Here is a 23,832-nt window from a genome sequence, read left to right as displayed (position 1 = left end):
CTGCTTCTCCCTCTGACTCTCTCCCCTCTCATGCTGTTTCTCTCTCGCTCCCTCTCTAATAAATAAATAAAATCTTTAATAAAAAATAATAATAATAATAACTGTAATACAAAGGGGCTAAGGAGAGGGGTCCTGCTTCATACATGTCCCTTTTGTGCAATCCGGACTCAGTGGGTGGGGGATGGAGGCCAACCTGTCATCCAGCAGATGTGGTAAGTCATGAATCAGGAGATCACAAAAGACTGGGGGACCCCCCCCCCCCACCTCCCCAGGCCACAAAGTCATGCATAAAACACAAGCCTGGCAATAGCAGCCACTCCCAAGGACAAATAAACACACAACTCCACGTTGCACACAACCCCTTGGGATAGAGAGTGTTCTCGCTCACAGTGCCCACTGTGCAAAGTCCACCTTCCTCTGATTCAAAAGCCCCAAGGAAGGAAGAAGAAAGAAGCAGAACCAGAAAGGCCAGTCTGGCAGCCCGGAGAGGTCACTGATGTGGGTCAACCAGCAGGCCTGTCCACTCTTGTCCCACGTACCTTCTGCAACTGCCCAGAGGAGATTTTTTTTTCTTTAATTACCCTGGTCAACCTAATCAAGAGGGCAATGACGTAAAGGAGGAAACAAGAAGAAATTTCTTCATACCACGGGAGGCATCTGACAGGGTAAGAGTGGATAGGTTAGTTGTATTTTTAGAAAAATAAGCCAATTGTCTCTGCGGAGAACTGTTTTTCTTGTTCTTTGTTTCAACGTCTCCAAAACCAAATTGCTTTTTGATGCACCATGGCCTAGCTGGCTGGAACACTGGAAGCTCATGCCAACATGGCTAGCATGGGAACCCTGCTTGTCCAGTAAAAGCCAGTATAAGCCCTGGGAGCGCGGGGTACCTGCACTGAGAGGCGAGAGGTGGAGGGAAGAAAAATAAATTCTGGTAATAAATTCTACTCACTTGGGTTTTAAATTAAAAGTGGAAAATATTATATTTTCTCCAATAAAATTGAAACAGTGGGTATTTTTTTCTTCTATCGGTGTCACTATTATGTTCTGGATGCTCTAAAAAGGTAAAAATGAAATAAATACAATTTAATTGTTTTCCTCACAAGATCAGCTGAGGAAAGAATTTATGTAAAGTGTGCCCACCAAATTCGGTGCTTTATTACAGGCTCTACAACTGTTTTCTGACCGTGTTGAGAGTGCTAATCTCAACTCCTTAACAAGACTATAAGTAGGAGTTGGGTATAAATGAAAGGGATATAGACTAGTAGTTAAAAGGGGGCTCTGGAGCATTTTCCAACATTATCAGCTGTTTCATCTTGAGGAAATTAATCCCCCTGTGTCTCAGACTCCTCAACTATAAAATGGGGAAACAAGAGTACCCATCATGTAGGGCTGTTACAAAATCCTTAGAACCATCCATGCCTGGCACATAAAACTGGGCAAAACCATTCTCAGAGCCCAAACAATGGCTGGCACATAAGTGTTCAGGAAACATTTACTGAATGATTGAATGACGTCATGTCTATTAATTTTTTTCAAGACTTAGATCAAATTTCACCAATTCTATGCAAGTAGTCTTTCTGGATGCCTTTCTAAGATGAAAGCTTATTTCCTCTGGGCTCTAACAGGGTATTTCTTACATGATTTTATTCATTAAATATTCACTAATATTTTTTTAAATACCTGACAATGAAGAAGTGCTTAGGATAGGCCAAGTTCTTGGCATTTATCAAACTCATTTAATCCTCGCTGTCCCACTTATAAGGTAGGTACTGTTTTTATCCACTTTTACAGATGAGGAAACGGAAGCGCAGAGAACTTAAAAGACCTTGCCCAGAGTCACACAGATGGCAAACGCAGGGCGCGGTTCTTCACCCAGTCCCGACAGCTATTCCTTACCACTGTCTGTCCAACAAAGAATCATCCGATTCCCATCTAGGTAGCACATTTCCCCAATTCCAGCGTCAGTGGCTCATCTTATGCTGAACAGCAATTCGACTGGGCGCATTCAGTATATATCAAATTAGTCCGTGGTTCACTCCGGAGCATCATCACCTCTCTAGGGCTTCGGCTGGTGCGCGGGCTCCGCGCCTACACCTTGCCTTGCACTTCCACGGGATTTCAAAGACGGGGACGCACCGCGTTGTATTGGAGGGTCTCCCAGTCTTCCTGAGGCCTCAAGACCCAACCCACATTTCTGGCACTCCCTCAGTGATCTCGAACTCTTTCAACCAACGCCTTCCATGATCTCCCTCCCTGGCCTGCTATCAAGTCAGAGGCGCTCCATTGAACGTCGCCAGGTCCGCCGGTAAATCAATAAAGAGTTTACCCACTCCCTCCCCACAACCCACCACCCCCTCCCCGGGGGACCAAGACTATGGAGTGGTCCACACCCACCCTTAGCAGCCCAGCACTAGGTCCCATGCCAGCTGCCGACCCAACCCGAGCTCCCGCCCTGCTCCCACCCAAAGCTTCGCGTCCTGACCCAGCGTTCCAGACTCAGCCCGGCCGGCCGCGGCGCACTCCTCCCCTCGCGCGAGGGTGACTCAACCCGGGGAAAGAGAAACCTCACGGTTTTTCCCGACCTGTCCAGGGGCTCCGCGGCCCGCCCCGCCCACCACCCTAGCCCCCGCCCACCACCCTAGCCCCCGCCCGCCTGAAGTCGTCCTTCTGGTTTGCGCCGGGGGAAACGCCGGCATGACTCCCCGGGGTGTGGCCTGAGGACTTTGGCGACGCCTTGCCAAAGGGCGGCCCCCTCCTCAACCCGGAAGGCAGACCCCGCGAGGCAGCGGCGAGCCGGGCATGCTCACTGGCGCGGGCCGGGCCCACAGCCTGGGCAGAAGAGGCCCGCGCTAGGCGGCCCCCTGCGCTGCCAGCTGGACGCGGGCGGAGTCGGCGCCCCAGTGCAGGGTGGCTCTGCCAGTCCCCGCGCGCCTGAGCTGCCGCACACGTGTCCAGGCGTCACGTCCGCGCGCGCCCCCGGGGCTTGCGTCAGCTGCCGCTTCAGAAGCTGGTGGGCCGGGGTTCTGCGCACCGCTCGGGTTCGGGGCCCGCGACGCCGCCGGGAGGAGGAGTCTGGGGGCGCGGAGGGCTGTTCGGAACGTCGGGGGCCGCGGAGATCGTCGGCGCAGTCCAGTCCCCCGGCCTGCCCGGCGCCGACCGTCTCCGCTGCTCGGTTCCGGGCAGGGCGCGGTGGCGTTGCCTCGGAGCCTGCCGCCCGCGGGGCGTGCACCGCCTTGACCCCGGCGGCCCCGCGGCAGGCAGGCGCCCGCAGTTCCATGGTTGGTTCGGAGCGCGATGAGCCGCCCGTCCTCCACCGGCCCCAGCGCTAACAAACCCTGCAGCAAACAGCCGCCGCCGCAGCCCCAGCACGCTCCGTCCCCGGCTGCGCCCCCGGCCGCCGCCACCATCTCGGCTGCGGGCCCCGGCTCGTCCGCGGTGCCCGCCGCGGCGGCGGTAATCTCGGGCCCCGGCGGCGGCGGCGGCGGGGCTGGCCCGGTGTCCCCGCAGCACCACGAGCTGACCTCGCTCTTCGAGTGCCCGGTCTGCTTTGACTATGTCCTGCCCCCCATCCTGCAGTGCCAGGCCGGGCACCTGGTATGTAACCAATGCCGCCAGAAGTTAAGCTGCTGCCCGACGTGCAGGGGCGCCCTGACGCCCAGCATCAGGAACTTGGCTATGGAGAAGGTGGCCTCGGCAGTCCTGTTTCCCTGCAAGGTAAGCCCAGGTGCCACCCGCGCACCTCCGCGGAGAGATCTCCCAGAACTCCTGTGTCCTCCAGCCCACTCACAGGAGCTGAGAGGCAGTTAGGTGGCATCTCTTATTTTTTAAAAAGATGTTTACACCTGTCCACCCTCCCCCATGCCCATCTGTCCACTTCGGGAGTAACTCTGAGCTGACAGTTGCCCCGAGCGCTGACCCCGGACCAATTGGCACGCGATCGTTGTAGAACACATCACAGCTCTCGCCGCCGGCTGCCTGCGTACCCTGCAGAAGTGTGCTTGGTGTGCTCGGTAGGGCTAGGCTGCACCAGTGAAACTTGGACCGGGAAGCTGACTGTGGGGGATTGAGGAGGGAAGAAATGGGTCAGCTAAACGCACCCTTTACCAGCGCTCGGCTTGGAAGGATTGGTGCTCTATTCCTCCTGCGCCCCGCGCCTGCCCTCTGCGCACGCCTGACACGTGGGAGCCCTCAGGAGTGTAGCTAAAAAAAGGGCGCCTACAGCCTGTTTTCCTCCAGCAACAAGAAAACCCTGCAAGCCACGCCTTTCCCTCTCCTAGCCTTCCAAGGACTGGGGAGATGTGTATTTGTACTAAGTGGGGGTGAAAACAAGAGTTGATCAGGAATTTAACTGGAAGGACACGCAAGAGCTGTTAACAGTTCTTCCAAGCCTACCACTTTATTTAGTTTAAAAAGTTATAAGTGCTCTTGCAAAAAATGCAAAACCACTCAGAGTCAAGAAAAGTCAAGGGAAAGACCAAGACCTCTCTCCCCCTTTTCCACCATTGTTAGGTTTACTGTGTATCTTTATAGATTTTTTTCTAGCCATATTTTAATACATTTTCACAGCTGAATATAAAATTGTGGATGTCAGTGTCAAAAAGGTTCATAAACACACACAGTAGACGCAAATTCTCCAGAAATAACTTGTGCAAATTGCTGTTTTAAAGTCATATTATCACGCATATTTTTCTACGTCTAAAACGTAGCTCTTTCTCACTGTATTTTAAATGGCTGCATAGTTTTTGTGTGGTCATATTATAGCATCTGTTTACTTACATCTACCACTTGAAAATCGTCAGGAGTAGTTTCAGAGACATACCTCTCTACAGTGCCTCATTATAATCTAGGGCTAGACCATAACGTTCATTTTCTAAACTTAGAAATGGAAATAATGTCATTAATACTTTTGAGTTGTTTTTCTTTTTTCTTTGTAAAAGGAACTGTTCTGCCTCTTGGGCCATCTGATCTGTCTTGCATTTCTCCTTGGTGCTGCTTATTTTTATAGGGCAAGAGCTTATTTTTAAATTAAAAATAGTCCACCAGAGAATTGAAGCTTGGGACTCAAGTCAGTAAAATGAGTGATTTAATTTGGTCTGTGCCCTGCCACAAATCTAGTTTAAAATAGCATATTCAAATAAAGGGTTGAATCTGTGTTTGGGCTATGGGTTTTCAGTTAACCTTAATAAATTACTCTGCTTTCAACCACTTCTCATAGAATGCTAACTAATTCACCCAGCCCAGTGGTTGTTTCTCATCAAATTTGGATAAAATATTTCTATAATTTTTAGGGTCATGAAGAAGGTGGCAGTTTAGTGATCAAGAGAAGATTTGGCGATAGTTGACATAACAGTGGGTATTTGATGTTTGAGATATATTGTGGGGGCTGCTGGGGGTGCCCCCACAGGATTTTGGGGGAGCTATCTTTTCAGCTCACTTTTTCCCAGAGCTTCAGCAGCTAATAGAAGAAATGGCTGTAGGTGAACTACAGTTCACAAATGAACATTTGGTATCAGTCAGTATTCCGTAATTTATTTTTAAAAAGCAATCTCATAAGAGCGTTTTGTTGCTCCCAAGAGGACGAGAAGGAAACAGTTGTGCTATATAAAGTGTGAAGTTTCACTTTCAGGGTCTAGGATTCTGGTTCCTACTGAAGCACGTTTTCTCCTAATGTGTAATATGCTAGTGAAGCCCTTCTTGAAGAACAGTTCTCTTGGGAATCAGGGGTACTCCGTGTTTCTGACCATGTCAGTGACTCTCTGTGTCCCTATTCTGTATGAATGCAGTTAGGGAACGCCATCACTTTGCAAGCTGAAATTAAACAGTCAACCATTCCCTTAGAGCCCAGGTGCCAAGTTCAGAAAGTGATCTTGGGGTCACTTCTGTGTGTGAGATTTAGGACGCAGGAGAATGCATGCCTCAACTTTGGTTGACCAATAATCCGAACTATTGACAGGGCAGCTCAATCAGTTAATTTAGATAAACCAAAGTTGGATGATGTATACAGCAAGCACCAAAGATATGTCAGTTGAGGAGGACTGAGGGAAATAGGGAGTGGTAAGACCTAGGTCAGACTTCAACAAAATAGGTCTGTGTAGCTAGCTCTTGGCTTATGCTTGCTCCTGGTAATCAGGGACTGCCCTGTGACTGCCCCTACCTGCTCTCAGAATCTCTCTCACGTGGGCTGCCTCATGTGAGAAAAACAATGTTGGACTGAAGTACCAGAGCTCAGGTCTCAAGAGTAGCCTGGTGCTGCCATTGTTTGCCTGAGAGACCACCTCTTGGGGGCCTTCATTTCCTCACCTGTAAAGAAAGAGACTGAACTGCTTAACTTCTAAGGACCTGTAGCTTCTAGAATACCATGAAAACAAGGGAGGCTGTATGGAATGGTTATTGGGTGCCCTCTGTGTACCAGCTTTGTGAGGGCCATTGTTTTTTAGTTTGCCTTTCTTTTTTTCCAGGTGAAGAAACAAAATGCCTGTAGAGAGATTAAGTGACTTGTCAAGATCAGTAGGCCAGTTCATGAGACTGCATCCCAAAGGCACGCATCCTTTGTGCTATATAGTAATTATGCATCTGAGCCTTTATTCCAGGGCTCCACATTGTAACTTAAGGTTGACACCAGTAACAAAACCATCTGATCGGATGAATTTACCACCTCTGACGGGAACATCCCAATGAGACAACATACATGTTCACTATAAAATTCACTGGCAGGAATTTTATAAGACATGCGGGATGGGAAGGCCAGGGGGAAATAGCCTGCAAACCTAATATTGGGGGGGCATGTCACCAGTCCACAGCCCATGCTTCCGTTGGCCCCAAAACAGATTTGTTACCAAATAGCTTCCTTACAGAGGTATGGGGCCACTTAATTAAAGGCTAGAGTGTTGCCAGTGTCTTTGATAGAGGGCATCATGTGCATTGTTAGCTTTTAAGAAAAGGATCTCTATCAGAGTAGGGCTCTCTTCCACTTGTGATATTTTTAGTCCATTCTATGGCTTGCTCTACGCCTGAGAAGTTTTGACATCCTGTTCCCATATCTCAAACCCACCATCTCTCAGTGGAGCGTGGGTATAGGGTGAGAAGTGAAGGTTGACACATCTGTGCCCCCACTCAACAATGTATTTTATTTTAATATCAGCCAAGTATTTCTCTCCACAACTGTAGGGAATGCTAAACCAGTCCAGCCCACTTACACTATGATACATTTTCTCTCCATTTTTTTTTCATTTCTTTTCTCTAAAAGTTTCTAGTAGCACATCTCCAAATAATTATTGAACTGGAAAGCCTCAGTCAGACAAGTCTTCCCTGCATTTGGGTTGTGACAGTGTTGTTTTTATTCCTTAAAATAAAAAGCCAGATAACCCTGTTGAAAGTTCAAGTCTCCTCAGTGTGGACAAACCTAAATGCCAGCAGGGACAGGTGATACAGGACAGAGGTACCTCGTGGCCCCAGAGTTCAGGAGACCTCAAGGAGCAGTAGAGATGGGAGCCAGAGAACACACTTCCGAAGAGGACAACTTGTACTCAGCTCTGGATGATCAGTAGGGGTGGGAGCGTGGATGCAGCCTGCCAGACCTTTGGGTTTCTTCAAGAAAAGCCAGAAATCTGAATTTTTAAAATGCAAAATATCTCAATTTTCTTAACATTGGCCAAATTCATATTTAAATCCAGAACTTGCAGGCCAAACCCACCATGTCTGCAGACCAGATTCTGCCTGCCAGTGTGCGACCTCTGATCTGGTTCCCTCTCAGAAAGCATTCACTGAGCCTGGAAGTTCTCATTTTACTCTTACCATACATGAACTTTGGAATTCTGAGAGGTCCCAACTGTAAGTGTTTTTATAGTTTATTTTCATCTGTATTTTGCCAAGAGAATATTCTGTTCTGGCCCCCTGGGAAACCTGAACTGTTGTCCTAGTGACTAGATGTTTGACTTTGAACAGGTCAGTTTATTTCTTTGGACCTGAGTGTCTTTAAGAGAAAGAATTGGACTAAATCATTGTATCAAGAATCTTGCGGGGCGCCCAGGTGGCTCAGTCGGTTAAGAGTCTCCCTGTGGCTCATGTCATGATCTTGGGGTCCTGCGATCAAGCCCCATGTCGGGCTCCCTGCTCAGCGGGGAGTCTGCTTCTCCCTCTCCCTCTGCCCCTCCCCACCACCCATGTGCTCTCTCTCTCTGCTTGCTCTCTCACTCTCTCAAATAAATAAAATCTTTCTAAAAATTAAAAAAAAAAAAAACAATCTTTTTGTGCCCTGAAATTTCAGAATCTAGTAAACTGTTCCACGGAAGAGAGCACCAGGCAAGAGACAGAACTGGGTCCCCACCCTGGCTTTGTTTGACCTTGGTCCAGTCACATACTTCCCTGAGCTTATCTATCCGTCAGAAAGAATGGAGGTAATACCTAGCTGTTGGGTGCTCTGAGATCAGATTAGAGCTATTAAATCTTTTGCTTCATCATTTCAAATGGAAGGTGGGTGGTATCAGTGTGGTTGCTAGGTGATGGGTGATCAGTCACCTAGAAGTCTGAGAGGATATGTCAATTTGCCAGAACCATTTCAAAGATCTTTTCTTCATCTAAAAAGTTCCCCTAAGACAAAGATCATTTACTTGGGATATTGTCCCTGTGGTCCTCACTACTGCCTGAAGTTGTACAGGCTTACTCACGAAAGCATGTGCTAGCAAGCACCGGAGTCCACATACACTGATGGGGAGGCTCAAGATTTTCAAGAACACACTTGACAGAGTTTTTCAGTGTAAAATTAAGAAGAGAAGCACTAGGGCGCCTGGGTGGCTCAGTGGTTAAGCATCTGCCTTCGGCTCAGGTCATGATCCCAGGGTCCTGGGATCGAGCCCAGCATCGGGCTCCCTGCTCTGCGGGGAGCCTGCTTCTCCCTCTTCCCCTCCCCCTGCTTGTGTTCCCTCTCTCCGCTGGGTCTCTGTCAAATAAATAAATAAGATCTTTAAAAAAAAAAAAAGAAAAAGACCAGAAGCACTAGAAATGCTATGTTGGAGCACTAACATTTAATGCCGATTCTTCACATAGTTGGCAGCCACTTTTCACAGGTCATCACCTCCTACAGCTAGGAATCAATCATTGTTACTTAAAGTTGACCTTTGGTACGACCAGAAAGGGGGAGAACCAAAAGGTACAGCAGGTCTGGCCTATAAAATCCCCATCCTGAGATTAGATTAGATTCTGCTGTTCTGTGTTAGATACCTTTTTTGAAGCTCCATACAAAGTGCCATATCTGTTTGATTACAGTAAGACCTCCCTATAAAATGTCTTAAGAGCCAGACCTGGGCATCTAACAAAATTTGCGAACAGTGGCATCTCTCATTCAAACTCATAAGGTCCCCACTCCTGAGAGGAGCACACAGTACGTACACATTTGCTGAAGTGAATGCCCAGCCTCAGGGCCATTGTGCATTGCTAGCAGGTTGTGCAGGGCGTGAGCATACATGGGGCAGTAGAATGTGACAACACTCTGCACATCCTGAAAAAGAAAATAAGCTAAAAAGTTTTCCTGATTAAGTGTATCTTTATATTAAACCTGAGAGTGTAGTTTCAAAGGCCTAGGAGAGATACTGAAAATTCTCTAGCAGAATTTCATCAGCTTTACCCCAGATGCCCATCTAGCTCCATTAGTTTTTTTAAAAATTGAGAAACGGTTCTCATTTCTAGTTTCTGCAGTGATTTTTAGATGGTATGGTATCTGTGAGTAAAAGATTACCCCCCCCCCCCCCCCAGTTTTCAGCCACAGATACTGTAGATGGATGAAAGATACACCTGTGTTAAATGTGTGGGCCTGGGCCCTATTTTAAAACTTTGAATCAACAAAGGTAGTATTTTTGGGTTACTCCTTCCCGAGGCTACCTCTTACTCCAGTAGTTTGGAGGGAGGCCCTATTTGAACCTCCTAGTCTAGATCCCTGTTCCATCCCCACACGAGGGGTTTGGTGACCTCTCCAAACCTCAGTGGCTCCTTGGTAAAATGGGGTACAGATTGGGTTGCCATGAGGATTAAACATGGTAAGAATTCATGCAAAGAGCCCAGCACAGCCCCAGCACAGGAGAAACACTAAATAAATGTGCACAGTTAGAAGCTAGCAGAAAACAAATGGCGAGTGTCTAAGGTCAGCTCCAGGCATAGACTTGAAAAAGGAAAAAAAAGAATGTTTTCTCCCACAGATTCCCCCACTGAGCTTCTCTCCCCTCCTCCTAATCATGTAGGTTTTCATACAGCTGGGTACATTGACCCTGGCATTGGTTTTCCAGTGTCAAGACTTACTTTTTTCATTTCTTTATTGCTTTTAGAAGAGAAAGCCTAGGCAGATGAGGCAACATTTTTAATGTGTATTTTATTTTATACATTATAAAATATGGTTTGGTTTTTTTGTATTTTTTTTTTAAGTAGGCTTCATGCCCAGCATGGTGCCCAACATGGGGCTTGAATTCACGACCCTGAGATCAAGACCTGAGCTGAGTTCCAGACTTGGGACGCTTAACCAACAGACACACCCAGAAGCCCTTATAAAATGTTTTTAAAAGTTATGATCATCATTTTTAAATGTAGAATATATAAAATATAAAAGCTCTTAACAATCCTCCCACCTAGAAATAACCACTACACCATTTTTGCATATGTCCTTACAAACTTACCTCTACATCAATGGAGTTTTTTCACTCAAAGAAAAGCAAGTAAGATAGGGAAACCTATTTCATAACATTTCTTCATCTAACACATCGTGACTGCTTTTCAAGGTTGGTAAATAGTCTTGAAGGTCATGTTTAATGGCTGCATAGTACTACAGCAGGACCAGAGTTATTTAACCACGCTCCCATTTGTGGTCATTTAAATCATTCTGTTTTCTTACTGTTGAAAAAATTATTTTTTAAAGTACTGCTATGACAGTCCTTGTGCATAAGAAAGTAATTATTACCTAATGATAACTTCCTAGAAGTTGGGTGGTAGGGCCCAAGGGCATGTATAGAAATCAGAAAGCTTTTGAGAGCAGCCAGATTGCATCCTCCCTTGAAATCCTTCATGACTGAGTGCCTGTTTCTCTCCAGCCGGCATCCCCTACAAGGGGTGGTATCCTTCTGGTTTTCTTCATGCTACTGCCTGCCTTTTCTCCCTGGTGCAACCTCGGGCCAGAGCTGGCTCCTCCCGATTACCTACCAACTTTTCATCACATCCACCCTTGCCTGGGAATCTCCTGCACACCATCTGCCCAGCCAGTCGTTGCCCCATCCCCAACCTCACCCTTCTGAAACTCTGAGTCTAATAGTGGAGACAGACATGTGAGCAGCGCCCTTTGGAAGCAGTAGGAAGGAGCAGAGGAGTCTGGAGACCTCCCAGCAGTGGTGGGGCCAGAGCCGCCTTATGAAGGACAAGCAGCAGTTTGCCCAGGAAGAAGGAAGGGATGGAAGACCCTGAGGGGGTTATGTAGGGAGGCTGGTGGACCCGCTTGTACAGAAGGTTGTTGGCCTTGTCTGAACTAGGTACATGACCTCGTTATTTTCTTAATTACTCTGTACAGGCAACAGGACCCAGTATCCTCTCGGAGCGATTTGCCTGAAGTCATGCAGTTTGTAAGTTCAGGGGACAGAAACTCCAGAATGGGCGTTGTATTACCCACACGGTGTCTCTTCTACCTCAACCTCGTGCCTCTTCCGCTACCCGCTCCACCCCACTGAGGAACAGTGGTTCCTCCTTCCCATTCCAAATTCACATAATGGCTTCTGGAGGGATGACAGTGGTACCAGAAGGGCCCTCTTATTAGGATTGCCAGGTAAAACACGGGATGCCCACTTAAAATTGAATTGCAGAGAAGCAATTTTTGGGGTAATTTCAGATTTTTTTTTTTTTTTTAGTATGAATATAACCCAAACATCGCCTGAGACATACCAGGCATCTCATATTTTTAGTTGCTAAATCTAGCAACCCTAACACTTAAGTCTTCTGGTGAATTCGATTGCTTTAGTTGAGAAATAAAGACTGTGGAGGGTTGTAGCACTGTTTGAAGCATGTTGGAACAGTTAATGTGATTATGCAGGGGGGGCTGGCCTAGGAGAGGAAAGGCATATTGAAAAAGAGGGGGCAGGGTACTAGGAGTGTGGCATAAAGCTTTCAACTCCGGCTCTTATGTTAAGGTGCTTTTGTTTGCTTGAACCTACACTCTGAAGGGACCTGACCAAACTGGTTCTCCAAGACAGTGTGTGGTCCCCGGCTAACTCTGGCCATGGTCAGATGAGAAGCGTATTTGGTCAAAAGTCAACTTTTGTTTAAACTTTCTACGATTAAAAACCAGCCCCTGCCAGCCCAAGGAGTCTTTGTAAGGCCAGATGTCCTTGCTCCCCACCCCCCACCCCCAATAGCAGGATGTTCTCTGATGACTGCGCTAATAATACGCTGAAGTCTTCCACCAAGACACCTTTAGTAAAAAAGCAATCTGCAGCAGGGGGCTTGTCAGGGTTCTCTTAGGCAGGAGGAGGAATTTTTGAGCCCAAGATTTGAATTAGAATTGCCTTCTCCAGGAGAAAGGCAATGAAGTTAGATGTCAGTATTTTGTTAGTCTCACCACTGTTTGAGGGTCCCGGAGCCGAGTGATACCACCTTCTCATGTTAGTATCCGTGAAAGCTTTATGGCATCACTGGCTGAGGATTCTCTCTCTGCACCACCTCATCGTGGCGGTAAGAAATCTACTGTGTGGGTTAGGGAAGATCCGCCAAGGTTCTTAGAGGAAGGATGCTAGACAGATGCAGGCTGAGCATCACAATTAAGACACAAGAAGAGAGTTCACTTTCTCCTGTTGCCCAGGTCTGCACTTAGTAAGAGTCCAGGGATGAGTTGTCGACGGTTTTGTGGACGCACTCGAAGCTGATGTAGTGAGCTGCATTAGAGTCACACAGACACAAGGCACCTGAGCTCTAACTGTATTCTTTTTTTTATATATGTCAGGAAGGATATAGAACGTTTTTTTATTTTTTTAATATTTTATTTATTTATTTGACACACAGAGAGAAGCGTGCTCACAAGCAGGGGGAGCGACAGGCAGGGGCAGAGGGAGAAGCAGGTTCCCTGCTGAGCAGGGAGCCCAATGCGGGACTCGATCCCAGGACCCTGGGCCGAAGGCAGACATTTAAGCGACTGAGCCACCCAGGCGCCCCACTCTAACTGTATTCTACCAGTGGTTGTAAACTCACTTTAAGCAAGAGGAATATATAGCCGTCTGAATGACAACAGTATCGTTGTTTCTCCATCTATGTGAGGTTTCAGAAAACCTTCAAACACGCCCATCCCAAATAGTTTATGTAAATAAAATATGTGAAAAGCACTTATCAAAAATAACAAACCCACACTGGCTGAAGTGTGAAATAAACAAACACTTTTCCTCAAATGACCTTAAGGTCTATTGAATTTTTTAAAATTCTAAGTTCCATAGTAAGACTTTTAATTAAAATTAACACACACAGTGGAGAGCAATCATCTTCTGCAGGTAAATCTAATATGTATTCATTTATCTACACATATGAGGTGGGTGGGAAGCAGGCAATAAATCAGTAAATCAATAAACAAAATTAATAGACCCATAAGTTAATTAGAAAATAACCTGGGATCATCATCCACTGATATCTTGAGGGCAGATTAACATACTTTAGTCACGAAGGAGCTAGTTTGAATTGCTAGAAGTCCTTTTTAAAAGTGGTAAAGTCTAAGTTTAACCTCTGGTTAAAACGCAAATTTCACCATGATTTGATTCTGTACAAGGCTTAGCTACAACTCCCATTCGAGTAAGTCTCAAGAGTGTTAAGATAGAGACCTCTACCAGTAGTCCCCTAATTATCTGCTGATCAGACATAATAAGTTATACCACCAGGAGCTCATCCTTCCAGCTGAACTCATACAACTCTGATTCCATCTATGGGTTCACCTCTGCAGTAGTAAAAGGGGTTCACCTGTGTAAGCAAACAGGGGTGTGGGTAGCTTCATTCCTGGAGCCTCTTTCTGACATGTCTGGAGTCAAATAGAGGAGTTTCCCATGGACCACTAAGCACGGTGGATAATGAAACTGCAGTAGCCAGAAACTACATATAGTCCAGGCCCACAGATTTGTAAGGTGCCCACAAACTTTTAAAGGATCAGAGGAGTAATGGAGAAGGCTTTATCTTCCATGGGGTTGCAGGGAAGTCAGAGAAGTGTGGGTTATTTTAACAATGATGTCTTCTTCATTGAAAAATTTGGTTCACTACAATGAGTTCCAAGAGCTTCTCGTAAAAGAAAAACTATTGACTTCTGTTTATCTGTAGATGCGCACTTAAAAGTATATTTTCTTAAAAAAAAATAACCTAGTATGATAAAAATATTCATTCAACCTACTCTGCCAAAAGAATCTCTATCCCATAAAGGATAAATATGCTAACTTAGTCTCTGAATTTTTTAACACGTTATTTTATTTTTATATGATTTCAAATGTCCACAACAGTCATAATAATACAAAACTGTTCTTATATACCCTTTATCCAAATTCACCAGTTGTTTCCTTTTGGCCCATTTGCTTTATCATTTTGGGTGCTCTCTATTCATACATACATACATTTATTTAGCCATTTCAGTGTAAAATGCAGGTATCCTGCCCCTTTACCCCTAAATACTGCACTGGGTTTCTCCTGAAAACAAGGACTTCTGCTTGTATAATTATGGTCCAGTTATCAAAATCAGGAAACGTGACATGCATAGATACTAGTATCTAATCCACAGGCCGTATTCAAACTTCAGTTGCTGCCCCAGTAATGCCCTTTGTGGCAGTTTCGGTTTCCCAGTCTGGGGTCCTGCATCACATTCAGCCAGATGTGTGCATTTTGTGATCATTACAGCTCATTAGATGGACGGAGAAGCTCAGTTTGCTTGTGGTTACTCTCAGACAAGGTCACTGCTTGGATTTAATTCAAAAGTTTATGAGTATCAACAACAAAATATTGAGTGTGCTTTGTTTTTCCTGAGACACTCTCCTTTGAGGCGCCAGCAAATACTTTGCTAATAAATTTCAGTTTCCTAGGAGGTGTAAGCAGGCGGAGGCAGGGCGGTTACCCCACAGTCCCTGAGCAGGGACGTGCCTCTGCCCAGAGCTCAGGGCGCCTCCATTGTAGTAGACTGTTGATTGTTGAAGCTCAGGAAATCATTCTTGAATTGCACGAACTCACATTTAATTAAATAGATTAAGTGACTTGTTCTAAACCAGTCACAAGATCCGTGACCTTCACTAGCATCCCAGCTAAGCAGGGTTATTCTCTTGATATACTCATTCCATAAACAAATACAATGTGACTGTGTTTATTAGGTAAATAACAGGTGTCTAGTGTTTGTTGTTTTTTTTTTAAGATTTTATTTATTCGTTCAACAGAGAGAGACACAGCGAGAGAGGGAACACAAGCAGGGGGAGTGGGAGAGGGAGAAGCAGGCTTCCTGCTAAGCAGGGAGCCCGATGTGGGACTCGATCCCAGGACTCTGGGATCATGACCTGAGCCGAAGGCAGATGCTTAACGACTGAGCCACCCAGGCACCCTAGTGTTTGTTTTCTGACGTACCTCATCATATTCGTAAGTAAACAGGTTTCCGTGCCAAAAAAGGTCTGGTCTAAAACATCAGTACAACTAAATTCAACTGAAATACAACTTTCATACCCCATGCCCAGGAAAAGAATTGGCACTATTTACTGCTTTCTACAAAGACTTAAAAAGGAGGCACGGGGTCACACATTGCCCTTTATGGCAGAACATGTTTGCACAAGACTTTTGAGCCACTGCAACCTGAAAAGTTGCTAAAGAGAAGTCAGAAATGTTATTTCAACACTTGTTTCTCATTCTGCTGGGTCATCTTCCCGCTCCCTATATCTTCTTGAGCTTTGGGCTTCTGTGTGTGGTTGTGTCTCTGTCCCCCTCCCCCGAAAGAGGTTGACTGAAAGTGAATTCCCTCCTCACCCCACCCCCAGGGGACATGAGCAGCTGTTCCCCAGTGGAGAAAGCTCATTTATAGCTGTGGACGTGCGCCCGGGGCACACAGGCAGCCCAGGTGCCTTGTCTCAGAAAGAAGAGTGTGCAGGAAGAGCCAGGCATCTCAAGGAAAGCAGGCATCCTCTGAACCCTCCCTGTTTGGTGGGGCAAAGCCCTAACCTGAGTGTGAAAAGTGAAACCTCAGAACCTTCTTGCCAGGTACCAGGGAAGTCGGGAGGGCCTAATTACTGGTTACTTACTGGCGAGGCACTGCTCCTCATTCCTTAGGGAGAGGCGCTTCTAGGGCTGTCTTTCTCCTTGCAATCCAGGGAAGAAGTCAATATTAGGACCTGCTTCTAGAAGCAGTCCATCCGTGGACCCTGGGTTTTGTGTGTGGTGGGTTGGGGACTGGAGGTCCAGGCAGATGTGAATTATTTCTTTTACTTCAAAATATTCTTTGACTCCTAAGTGATTGTGTACCATGAAAGAGCACTCGATGAAGAGCAGGGGAGTGCAGGGCTCTGCCTGCAGTGTGACCGCGAATGGCCGAGTTGCCCGGATGAGTCAGTCAGGCTGTAAAATGGGTAGAACTAGCAGCCTAGCCTACGTCCATGGTTTGCAAACCACCAAGTTCTAGTTGTGTGTCTCAGCTGGCGGCTGGTGTCCTGGATAGTGCCCGTTGGGCGGGGCAGTGACCAGCCTGACCTGCTTACTGGTGTGGGCCCCTCCTCACAGCTGTCATTGTGGCTGCCCAGCCAGGCTTTGTCATCCATCAAAATCAACCCCAGGCCGTTTTGCCCTTCCCCAGACATTTGGCCATGCCTGTGACATTTCTGGTTGTCACAATGGGGGAGGGGAAGATTGCTACTGGCATCCAATGGGTAGAGGCCAAGGATGCTGCTAACCAGCCTACAATACACAGCACAGCCCCCACCACAAAGGATTATCTGGTCTAAAACATCAGTACAGCTATTCCACCACTTTTTGAACGTTCAGTTGACATTACTTTGCTTTTACAAAAGACCTGTTTGTGCTAACCAAAAGAAATCCGAAGAGGATTTTCAGTATTACAAAAAAAGGGGGGGGGGCACAGAAAGGGAAAATAGCATTCAGCGTTTCTTTTGCAGTGCACATCCTGAGCAGCAGGAGTGGCCTCGCCAAGCTCCTTTCCTGGGACCTACACTCAGCATTTCAGCCTCAAGACTCCATAGCTTTGAACTGCATCTGTGAGCATCTGTGCTTTATCTCAGTTGATTTTGTGCATCCGTTAGCAAGATGTGTCCTAAGGTATCAGGAAAGCCTGAGAGAGGTTATTTTTTGGGACTAGGAATGCTCGAAAATTTTTCCATATAAGTTAATGGTAATTGCTTCTTTGCCTTCTGCCATTTGTCTTCCGAAGGGTTTCACGGGAACGCTGTACTTTCAGATAGTGGGGAAAACCTGTAGTGCTACCGTAGAGAATTCCGGAAAATAAACTAAATTGTCAGTCAAGTCCCCGAAGGAATCTGGACCTGCCTTCTCATTTAGGTTTTATCCCCCACTGTTTGCTCCGCTCACCCCATGCTAGAACCAGATGGAACTGCTCCATCCATCATCCGCTTTGCCCACAGTGAAGCTTTCCTTCTCTCCTCCTCATCCCATCCCCACTTTGAAATCACCTGTCACCCCTCTGGTCATCCTTCGTAGCTAGCTGTCTGTACTTTTGATATTTGTGAGTTGTTTGTTGTTGCTTGGTGTGGCCCCTGTCAACAGGAACCACCACAAGGGCAGGATCTGCAGTGGATTCCCTGTGTGTGCTCTAGGACAGAGGTTGGCAGTTCTTAGGAACCCTTGGCGACTGTCAGGAAAACGCAAGCCAGGGGCCAGGGTAATTTGGGTGTGCTGCTCAGAGGCACCTAGACAGTTCTGCAATGTCAGGGAATCCATAGACCCCAAACCCTCCCTCCGATCCCTGGATGAAAGCCCCTATTCCAGAACAATGCCGAGACGGTAACAAGGGTGAAGTGTGGCATAAGAGTGCATGTGTCTGTGCACGTGTGAGTGCACGCCTATTTAAAGTGTAGATTTTTCTTTTTAGAGATCTCTTACCTAGTCATCATAAAAGTAGCACCAGTGGTCATGAAGACACACCCTCACCCTTGATGGAAAAGAGAAGGAATAGATTGGCTTTAAAGTTCAGCTTGTTTAGAAAAAGCAGAGTAAGCACCTAACACTTTAAAAATATATGTATTTAAGGGGCACCTGGGTGGCTCAGTCGTTAAGCGTCTGCCTTCGGCTCGGGTCATGATCCCGGAGTCCTGGGATCGAGCCCCGCATCGGGCTCCCTGCTCTGCGGGAGGCCTGCTTCTCCCTCTCCCACTCCTCCTGCTTGTGTTCCCTCTCCTGCTGTGTCTCTGTCAAATAAAGTCTTTAAAAACAAAACAAAAAAATATATATATATATATTTAAGTTAATAGAGGCTGTAGTAAGACTTTTTGTAAGGTCATTGTCCACACAAATGCTCCGTAATGCCTTTTCTATTTGTGTCACTTGGGGGAGGTTCCCTGTTCTCTATATTTGGGTCGAAGGAAGAGTGTATGGCTCGTAGGGCAAACCAAATAATTCCGAATATAAATAAATATTCTACCTGAGCTACATGAAAGTTCTAAAATAATCACTGGACGATAAATATTTGTTGTACATCTGAATCTGTGAACATGGAATGGTTTGGGGCTTTGGGTCAGGGAAGAGGTGCAGGTGGTACTTTTCTGGACACTCTTTGCCAAAGTTCATCGTGTTCCTGGAATTGTTCGTGGGCAGCTGTGGTAAACAGCCCATTCTGAAACTTCTTCAGATCCAGAGATTAGGGGCTTGTTTCAGCCATAGAATGTTCCAGGCTCTGGGCTAATTCTTGTTATTTTTATTGTGTGTAATGTGTGCGTTTAAAGTGGGCATAAATGCCTCACCCATCACTCAACAGAAGAACATCAGAAGGTTCTGTATTCCTAACCACACTCTAGATTTAAAACAGAGTTAATAGGGATTTGGGTGTTTGAAGGCCTGTTAGAAACACCAAGTAGAAATATATATGGATAAAGTGTGTTTCTCCTTCTTATGATAAAGTTTTTTATACCCCGTGCTTTTAAAATTAGTCCATGGTTCAGAAAGGCAAATAAGCGCTCCCTATGAGCAAAGTAAATAGCAGGGAAATATTTCTACCAGTTTCCACTGAAGGTTGTTATAATCCACTTTAGGTATAGGGGAGGAGCCAGCTGCATTTCTTTCTTGAAGCCACCCCCTCCTTCCTTGCTAGGGAATATTCATCTCCCTAAGAGTGGAGCTGGCCCTCTCAGTGACCATAGCTTAGGGTCCTGTATGGAGAAGGTGCTCGGTGCCTGCTTGTTGCTAGTGATAAATTCATCTGCAAGGGTTAGAATTTGACTGACAAAGTTTATAAGGGGTTTATTCCTTCGGCAGGATATAGAGAACCAAAAACAGATGTGAGGCTTTGTTTTGTAAGCAGATGGACACTGCATCATAGGCATAGGACCCAGCCCTGCCCTCATTTGCTGTCTTTCTGTCTCGGGAAGGGGTGGGAGAGTCCAAGTGAGGTAACCCAGACAGTTTACCTGCCAGTGCTCCGACTCCCTAGTTTCACCCAAAAAGGTGATTCACCTCTCCCTATTCTTTACAACAGCACAGTTCTCTGGGCAAGTGCCTGCTTGTGGGCTAATTCCCCATCTGGTATCTAGGAATTAACACTGTCATTCTTGTGAAGGTTGGGAGCAGGAGTCTAATTCCTTTTGGTGTGGTCTTTTCCCAAGATAGGTGTGATATTTATTCATCAGGAATGTCATCCCAAGTGCAAGGGAGAAAAAGGTTTTGTCCCTACCCTATTATGGCAGCATTGAGGGACTGGCGGTAGCCCAATCCTCGCCTGGGACCTTACCCTGGGACCACTGTAGTTCCCCTGCCTCCCGGGCCTGGCATGAGGGCCTGACCTACCTGGTCATGAAGATGGGCGCTGGGACTTGAGGAAGCGGTCCGGGCCCTTCTCATTTTAACCTCTACTGGCTGGAACCAAACTAGCCAACAGGGTCCTGAGTTAGTACCCAAAGGGTATGTCCAATGCCCCTTGGGGTTGGGGGGTTAAAAGGTGGAGAAAGTGAGATAATATTTCTAGCGATGTGAGGGCGGTCCAGCCCTCTCCTGCCCTCTCCTGCCCTGGCTGGTCACTCCAGCCGGCAAGAGCGGGGACCGTCCCACAGCCTTCCTGCCAGTCACTGATTTGACCTAGGAAGAAGGCACAGGGGACAGCCAAGAGGAGCTCTGCCGCTTTCCTAATTGTCTTTAGGGGAAAACCAGTCTGGAGGCCACATATCCCTTGCCCAACCCTATGCCTAAGCCATTTTAAATTTTACGAAATTCTTTAAATTCACAGAAAACATGGGGCAGGGCAGGTTTTCCAAGGCTGGCTCAGCAACCCTGTTTGAGAGCGCTTCCCAGGTACGTTTTCGGCGATGTTGGAACGGCATGCAGTCCGTTCCTGGGTGAGGAAATTCCCCCGATTTTCTGGCTGGCGATACCGATGACCGGCATGAATGGAGACTTGTTAGTCGTAACTCTTTAGCTCCCCTGGAGCGAGCGTAGTTGGAATGAGGCTAGAGTTTAAGGCCCAGAAGCGCACGTGGGTGAGCCCCCTCGGTGGCCGGCGCGGGAGGAGTTGTGCGCAGGCCAGGTGGCTGACGGCGTTTCTTTCCGCTCTTGCAGTACGCCACCACCGGCTGCTCCCTGACCCTGCACCACACGGAGAAGCCAGAACACGAAGACATCTGTGAATACCGCCCCTACTCCTGCCCTTGCCCCGGGGCCTCCTGCAAGTGGCAGGGGTCCTTGGAAGCCGTGATGTCGCATCTCATGCATGCCCACAAAAGCATCACCACCCTGCAGGGAGAAGACATCGTCTTCCTAGCCACAGACATTAACCTGCCGGGGGCCGTCGACTGGGTGATGATGCAGTCGTGCTTCGGCCACCACTTCATGCTGGTGCTGGAGAAGCAAGAGAAGTACGAGGGCCACCAGCAGTTCTTCGCCATCGTGCTGCTCATCGGCACCCGCAAGCAAGCCGAGAACTTTGCCTACAGACTGGAGCTGAACGGGAACCGGCGGAGACTGACCTGGGAGGCCACGCCCCGGTCCATCCACGACGGCGTGGCGGCAGCCATCATGAACAGCGACTGCCTTGTGTTTGACACAGCCATAGCGCATCTGTTTGCGGATAATGGCAACCTTGGAATCAATGTGACCATTTCTACGTGTTGTCCATGAGGCGCCGCAGTTATTTGTGGGCCCAGGGCTCTATTGGGAATAAAGGTTTTTATAGATGTTCTATTCGCTGTGTCTTCACGGATCAAGACCCACAGTTAACCCCATGTTCTGTTTGAACAAGCAGCTTCCCATCTGGCATTGGCCCAACAGAGTTCATTAAACAGGAATGAATGCGGTTGGCCTGCTAGTCATTTGGAGTCTGTTCTGTGATCTAAAATCAACTTTGTTACTAAATTTTATTTACTTCCTGAACAGCACTTGACAGGTTGCTCAGGGCTCCTGTAGACCAGTACGTTAGGAATTGGAGGCTCCTTCCTGCCTGACTCCCTGTTCCTCCAAGTGGACAAAAGCACAGTGACTGTCGATAGATTCCTTAACTTTTACCTTGTTTTTAGGGGAGTAGGAATTGTTTTAATGCATTTTAAACAGTGTTTCTCAAACTGGATAGCTAGCCAATAGGCATAGAATCACCTGTAGTACTCATCTGAAACATCCAGATCTGGGGAGCCTGTGAATTTAACAATCTCATCAGGTGATTCTGTTCGACAATAAAGTTTGAGAATTACTGGATTGAATTGTGGAAAGGGTCCAGATTTTAAAGGTGCTTTACGATTGCCCTCTACTGATACTGTTTGTCTTTCTACTATTTCATGCCCCCACCACCTACCGCTCCCAAATTAAAACCAGAACTGCAGATCCCCATGAACACACTCCTGAGATTTGGTCACTCTCTTGTGTTTGGGGTGAATTGCCTAGGAAAGCGAATTATATGGCCACTGATAGTTATCCCATAGTTTTTGCTCATCACTAGTACAGATGACCTGTTTACATGTGGCTTCCCTCAGAGGCCATCCTTGACTGTAGATGGTGGAAAAGACTAGATCAGTAGAGTTGGAAAAGCTTTATAACCAGTGTCATATGCTTGCTATTTAAAGGTATGTGTTGGATTGTTGTTTTTTGCCACATTCACTTTAGTTTTTTAATAAATATTTTCCAAAAATGAATATCGTGCTTCTTTTTCCCAGTTGTATAATGTTTATTTATTGGGTGCTTACTGTGTGCAGGTGCATGAAACCTCACCACTACCTTGGGCTTGCAGCTATCACTGTTTCCACATGAAGAAACAGTCATTTGTCCAAGGTCCTGACACGGGTCTTAGAACTGGGGTCCAAACTCACTTCCCTGAAACATGCATGGTCCTTGGGGTTACTTGTCTCTTCCTTGGAGATGTCCTTTCAAGTGCCAGCACTTGTGGAAGAAGAGTATTTCTCCTGTGTTACAGAATCAGAAGGAAGAGGCTTGGCTAAAGCTAATGTCCAGAGTGTCCTGGGTTTGAGCCAGGGTGACCCACTCTCTCAGTCCCAATCCTGAATTGTCAAAGGAATTCAGAATATTAGCCCCATATGCCTGGTGCAGATGGAAGACTGCTTAACTGAGCGGCCCAATGACATTAGTGTAGCACCCAATGGAAGGGATGGCTTTAGAGTTGTTTTCGTTTTTTAGGTGAGATGCAGTGCTGAGTTTTTACCCAGGATAGAGTTCTGACAGTTAAGGAAGGTTCTAGACAGTTTCACTGTACACAGGTCGACCATAGACATTCCTGCCACAAGTGTTTTTGCCACAAACATTTTCACTGCATAACTAATTGGCCATAAGGCAATTTTGCCATGAAAGACAAAAACCACAAAAAAATAAAAGACATTCATTAAAAAGGACATAATGAGGGGCACCTGGGTGGCTCAGATGGTTAAGCGTCTGCCTTCGGCTCAGGTCATGGTCCCAGGGTCCTGGGATCGAGCCCCACATTGGGCTCCTTGCTCCGCGGGGAGCCTGCTTCTCCCTCTCCCACTCCCCCCTGCTTGTGTTCCCTCTCCCACTGTGTCTCCCTCTGTCAAATAAATAAATAAAATCTTTAAAAAAAAAGATGAAACATGAAAAATAAAACTAAAAAGACTTTATTGTGAAATACAAAATATTTTTTTAGAGAAATTGGGAGCGGGGTGGGGGGAGGGAGAGGCAGAAGGAGAGGGAAAGGGAGAGAGAATCTTAAGCAGGCTCCATACCCAGCATGGAGCCCAACACGGAGCTTGACCTCACTACCCTGAGATCATGACCTGAGCTGAAATCAAGAGTCAGATGCTTAACTGACTTGAGCCACCCAGGTGCCCCAGAATACAAAATATTTGACTACATTTAAAACATGTGTAAAACGTGATACCGCACAAATAACTGATTTTACTTGTGGATTACACCTAATCACTGGTCTTCAAGTCTTTCATTCATAGTATTATACTTTTTTTTGCTTGTTGATTAGTCTCCTTGTTCAGCATCACACTTTTTCCTTTTTTGCTAAAACTTCTTCCTTCATTAAGAAAGGAAGCAGCTTCCCAATACTAGGGTACATATTTGTGAGCTTTGTATCATGTTGTGAAAGCGTCTACGCTGTTGTTTGTTCTTGGCATACTGTCACATGTTCATTGCTAGACCTTCCAAAGTTGTATGGGCAATGTGCAAGAAATGCTCAAGGTG

At 46.6% G+C, this 23,832-nt stretch overlaps 1 protein-coding gene across 1 annotated transcript; it reads left to right on the top strand.

The window, feature by feature from the left end:
- The first annotated feature begins 3,159 nt into the window (after nucleotides 1-3,159).
- SIAH2 (siah E3 ubiquitin protein ligase 2) lies at nucleotides 3,160-22,307 on the top strand. Its single transcript, XM_027585608.2, has 2 exons — nucleotides 3,160-3,714; nucleotides 20,746-22,307. The coding sequence occupies exons 1-2, from the start codon at nucleotides 3,295-3,297 to the stop codon at nucleotides 21,301-21,303; spliced, it is 978 nt and encodes a 325-aa protein (XP_027441409.1). The 5' UTR covers nucleotides 3,160-3,294; the 3' UTR covers nucleotides 21,304-22,307.
- Nucleotides 22,308-23,832: the final 1,525 nt, after the last annotated feature.

Source organism: Zalophus californianus, chromosome 1, assembly GCF_009762305.2.
Source record: "Zalophus californianus isolate mZalCal1 chromosome 1, mZalCal1.pri.v2, whole genome shotgun sequence".
Taxonomy (NCBI): domain Eukaryota; kingdom Metazoa; phylum Chordata; class Mammalia; order Carnivora; family Otariidae; genus Zalophus; species Zalophus californianus.
This window is presented reverse-complemented; position numbering and strand designations above follow the sequence as displayed.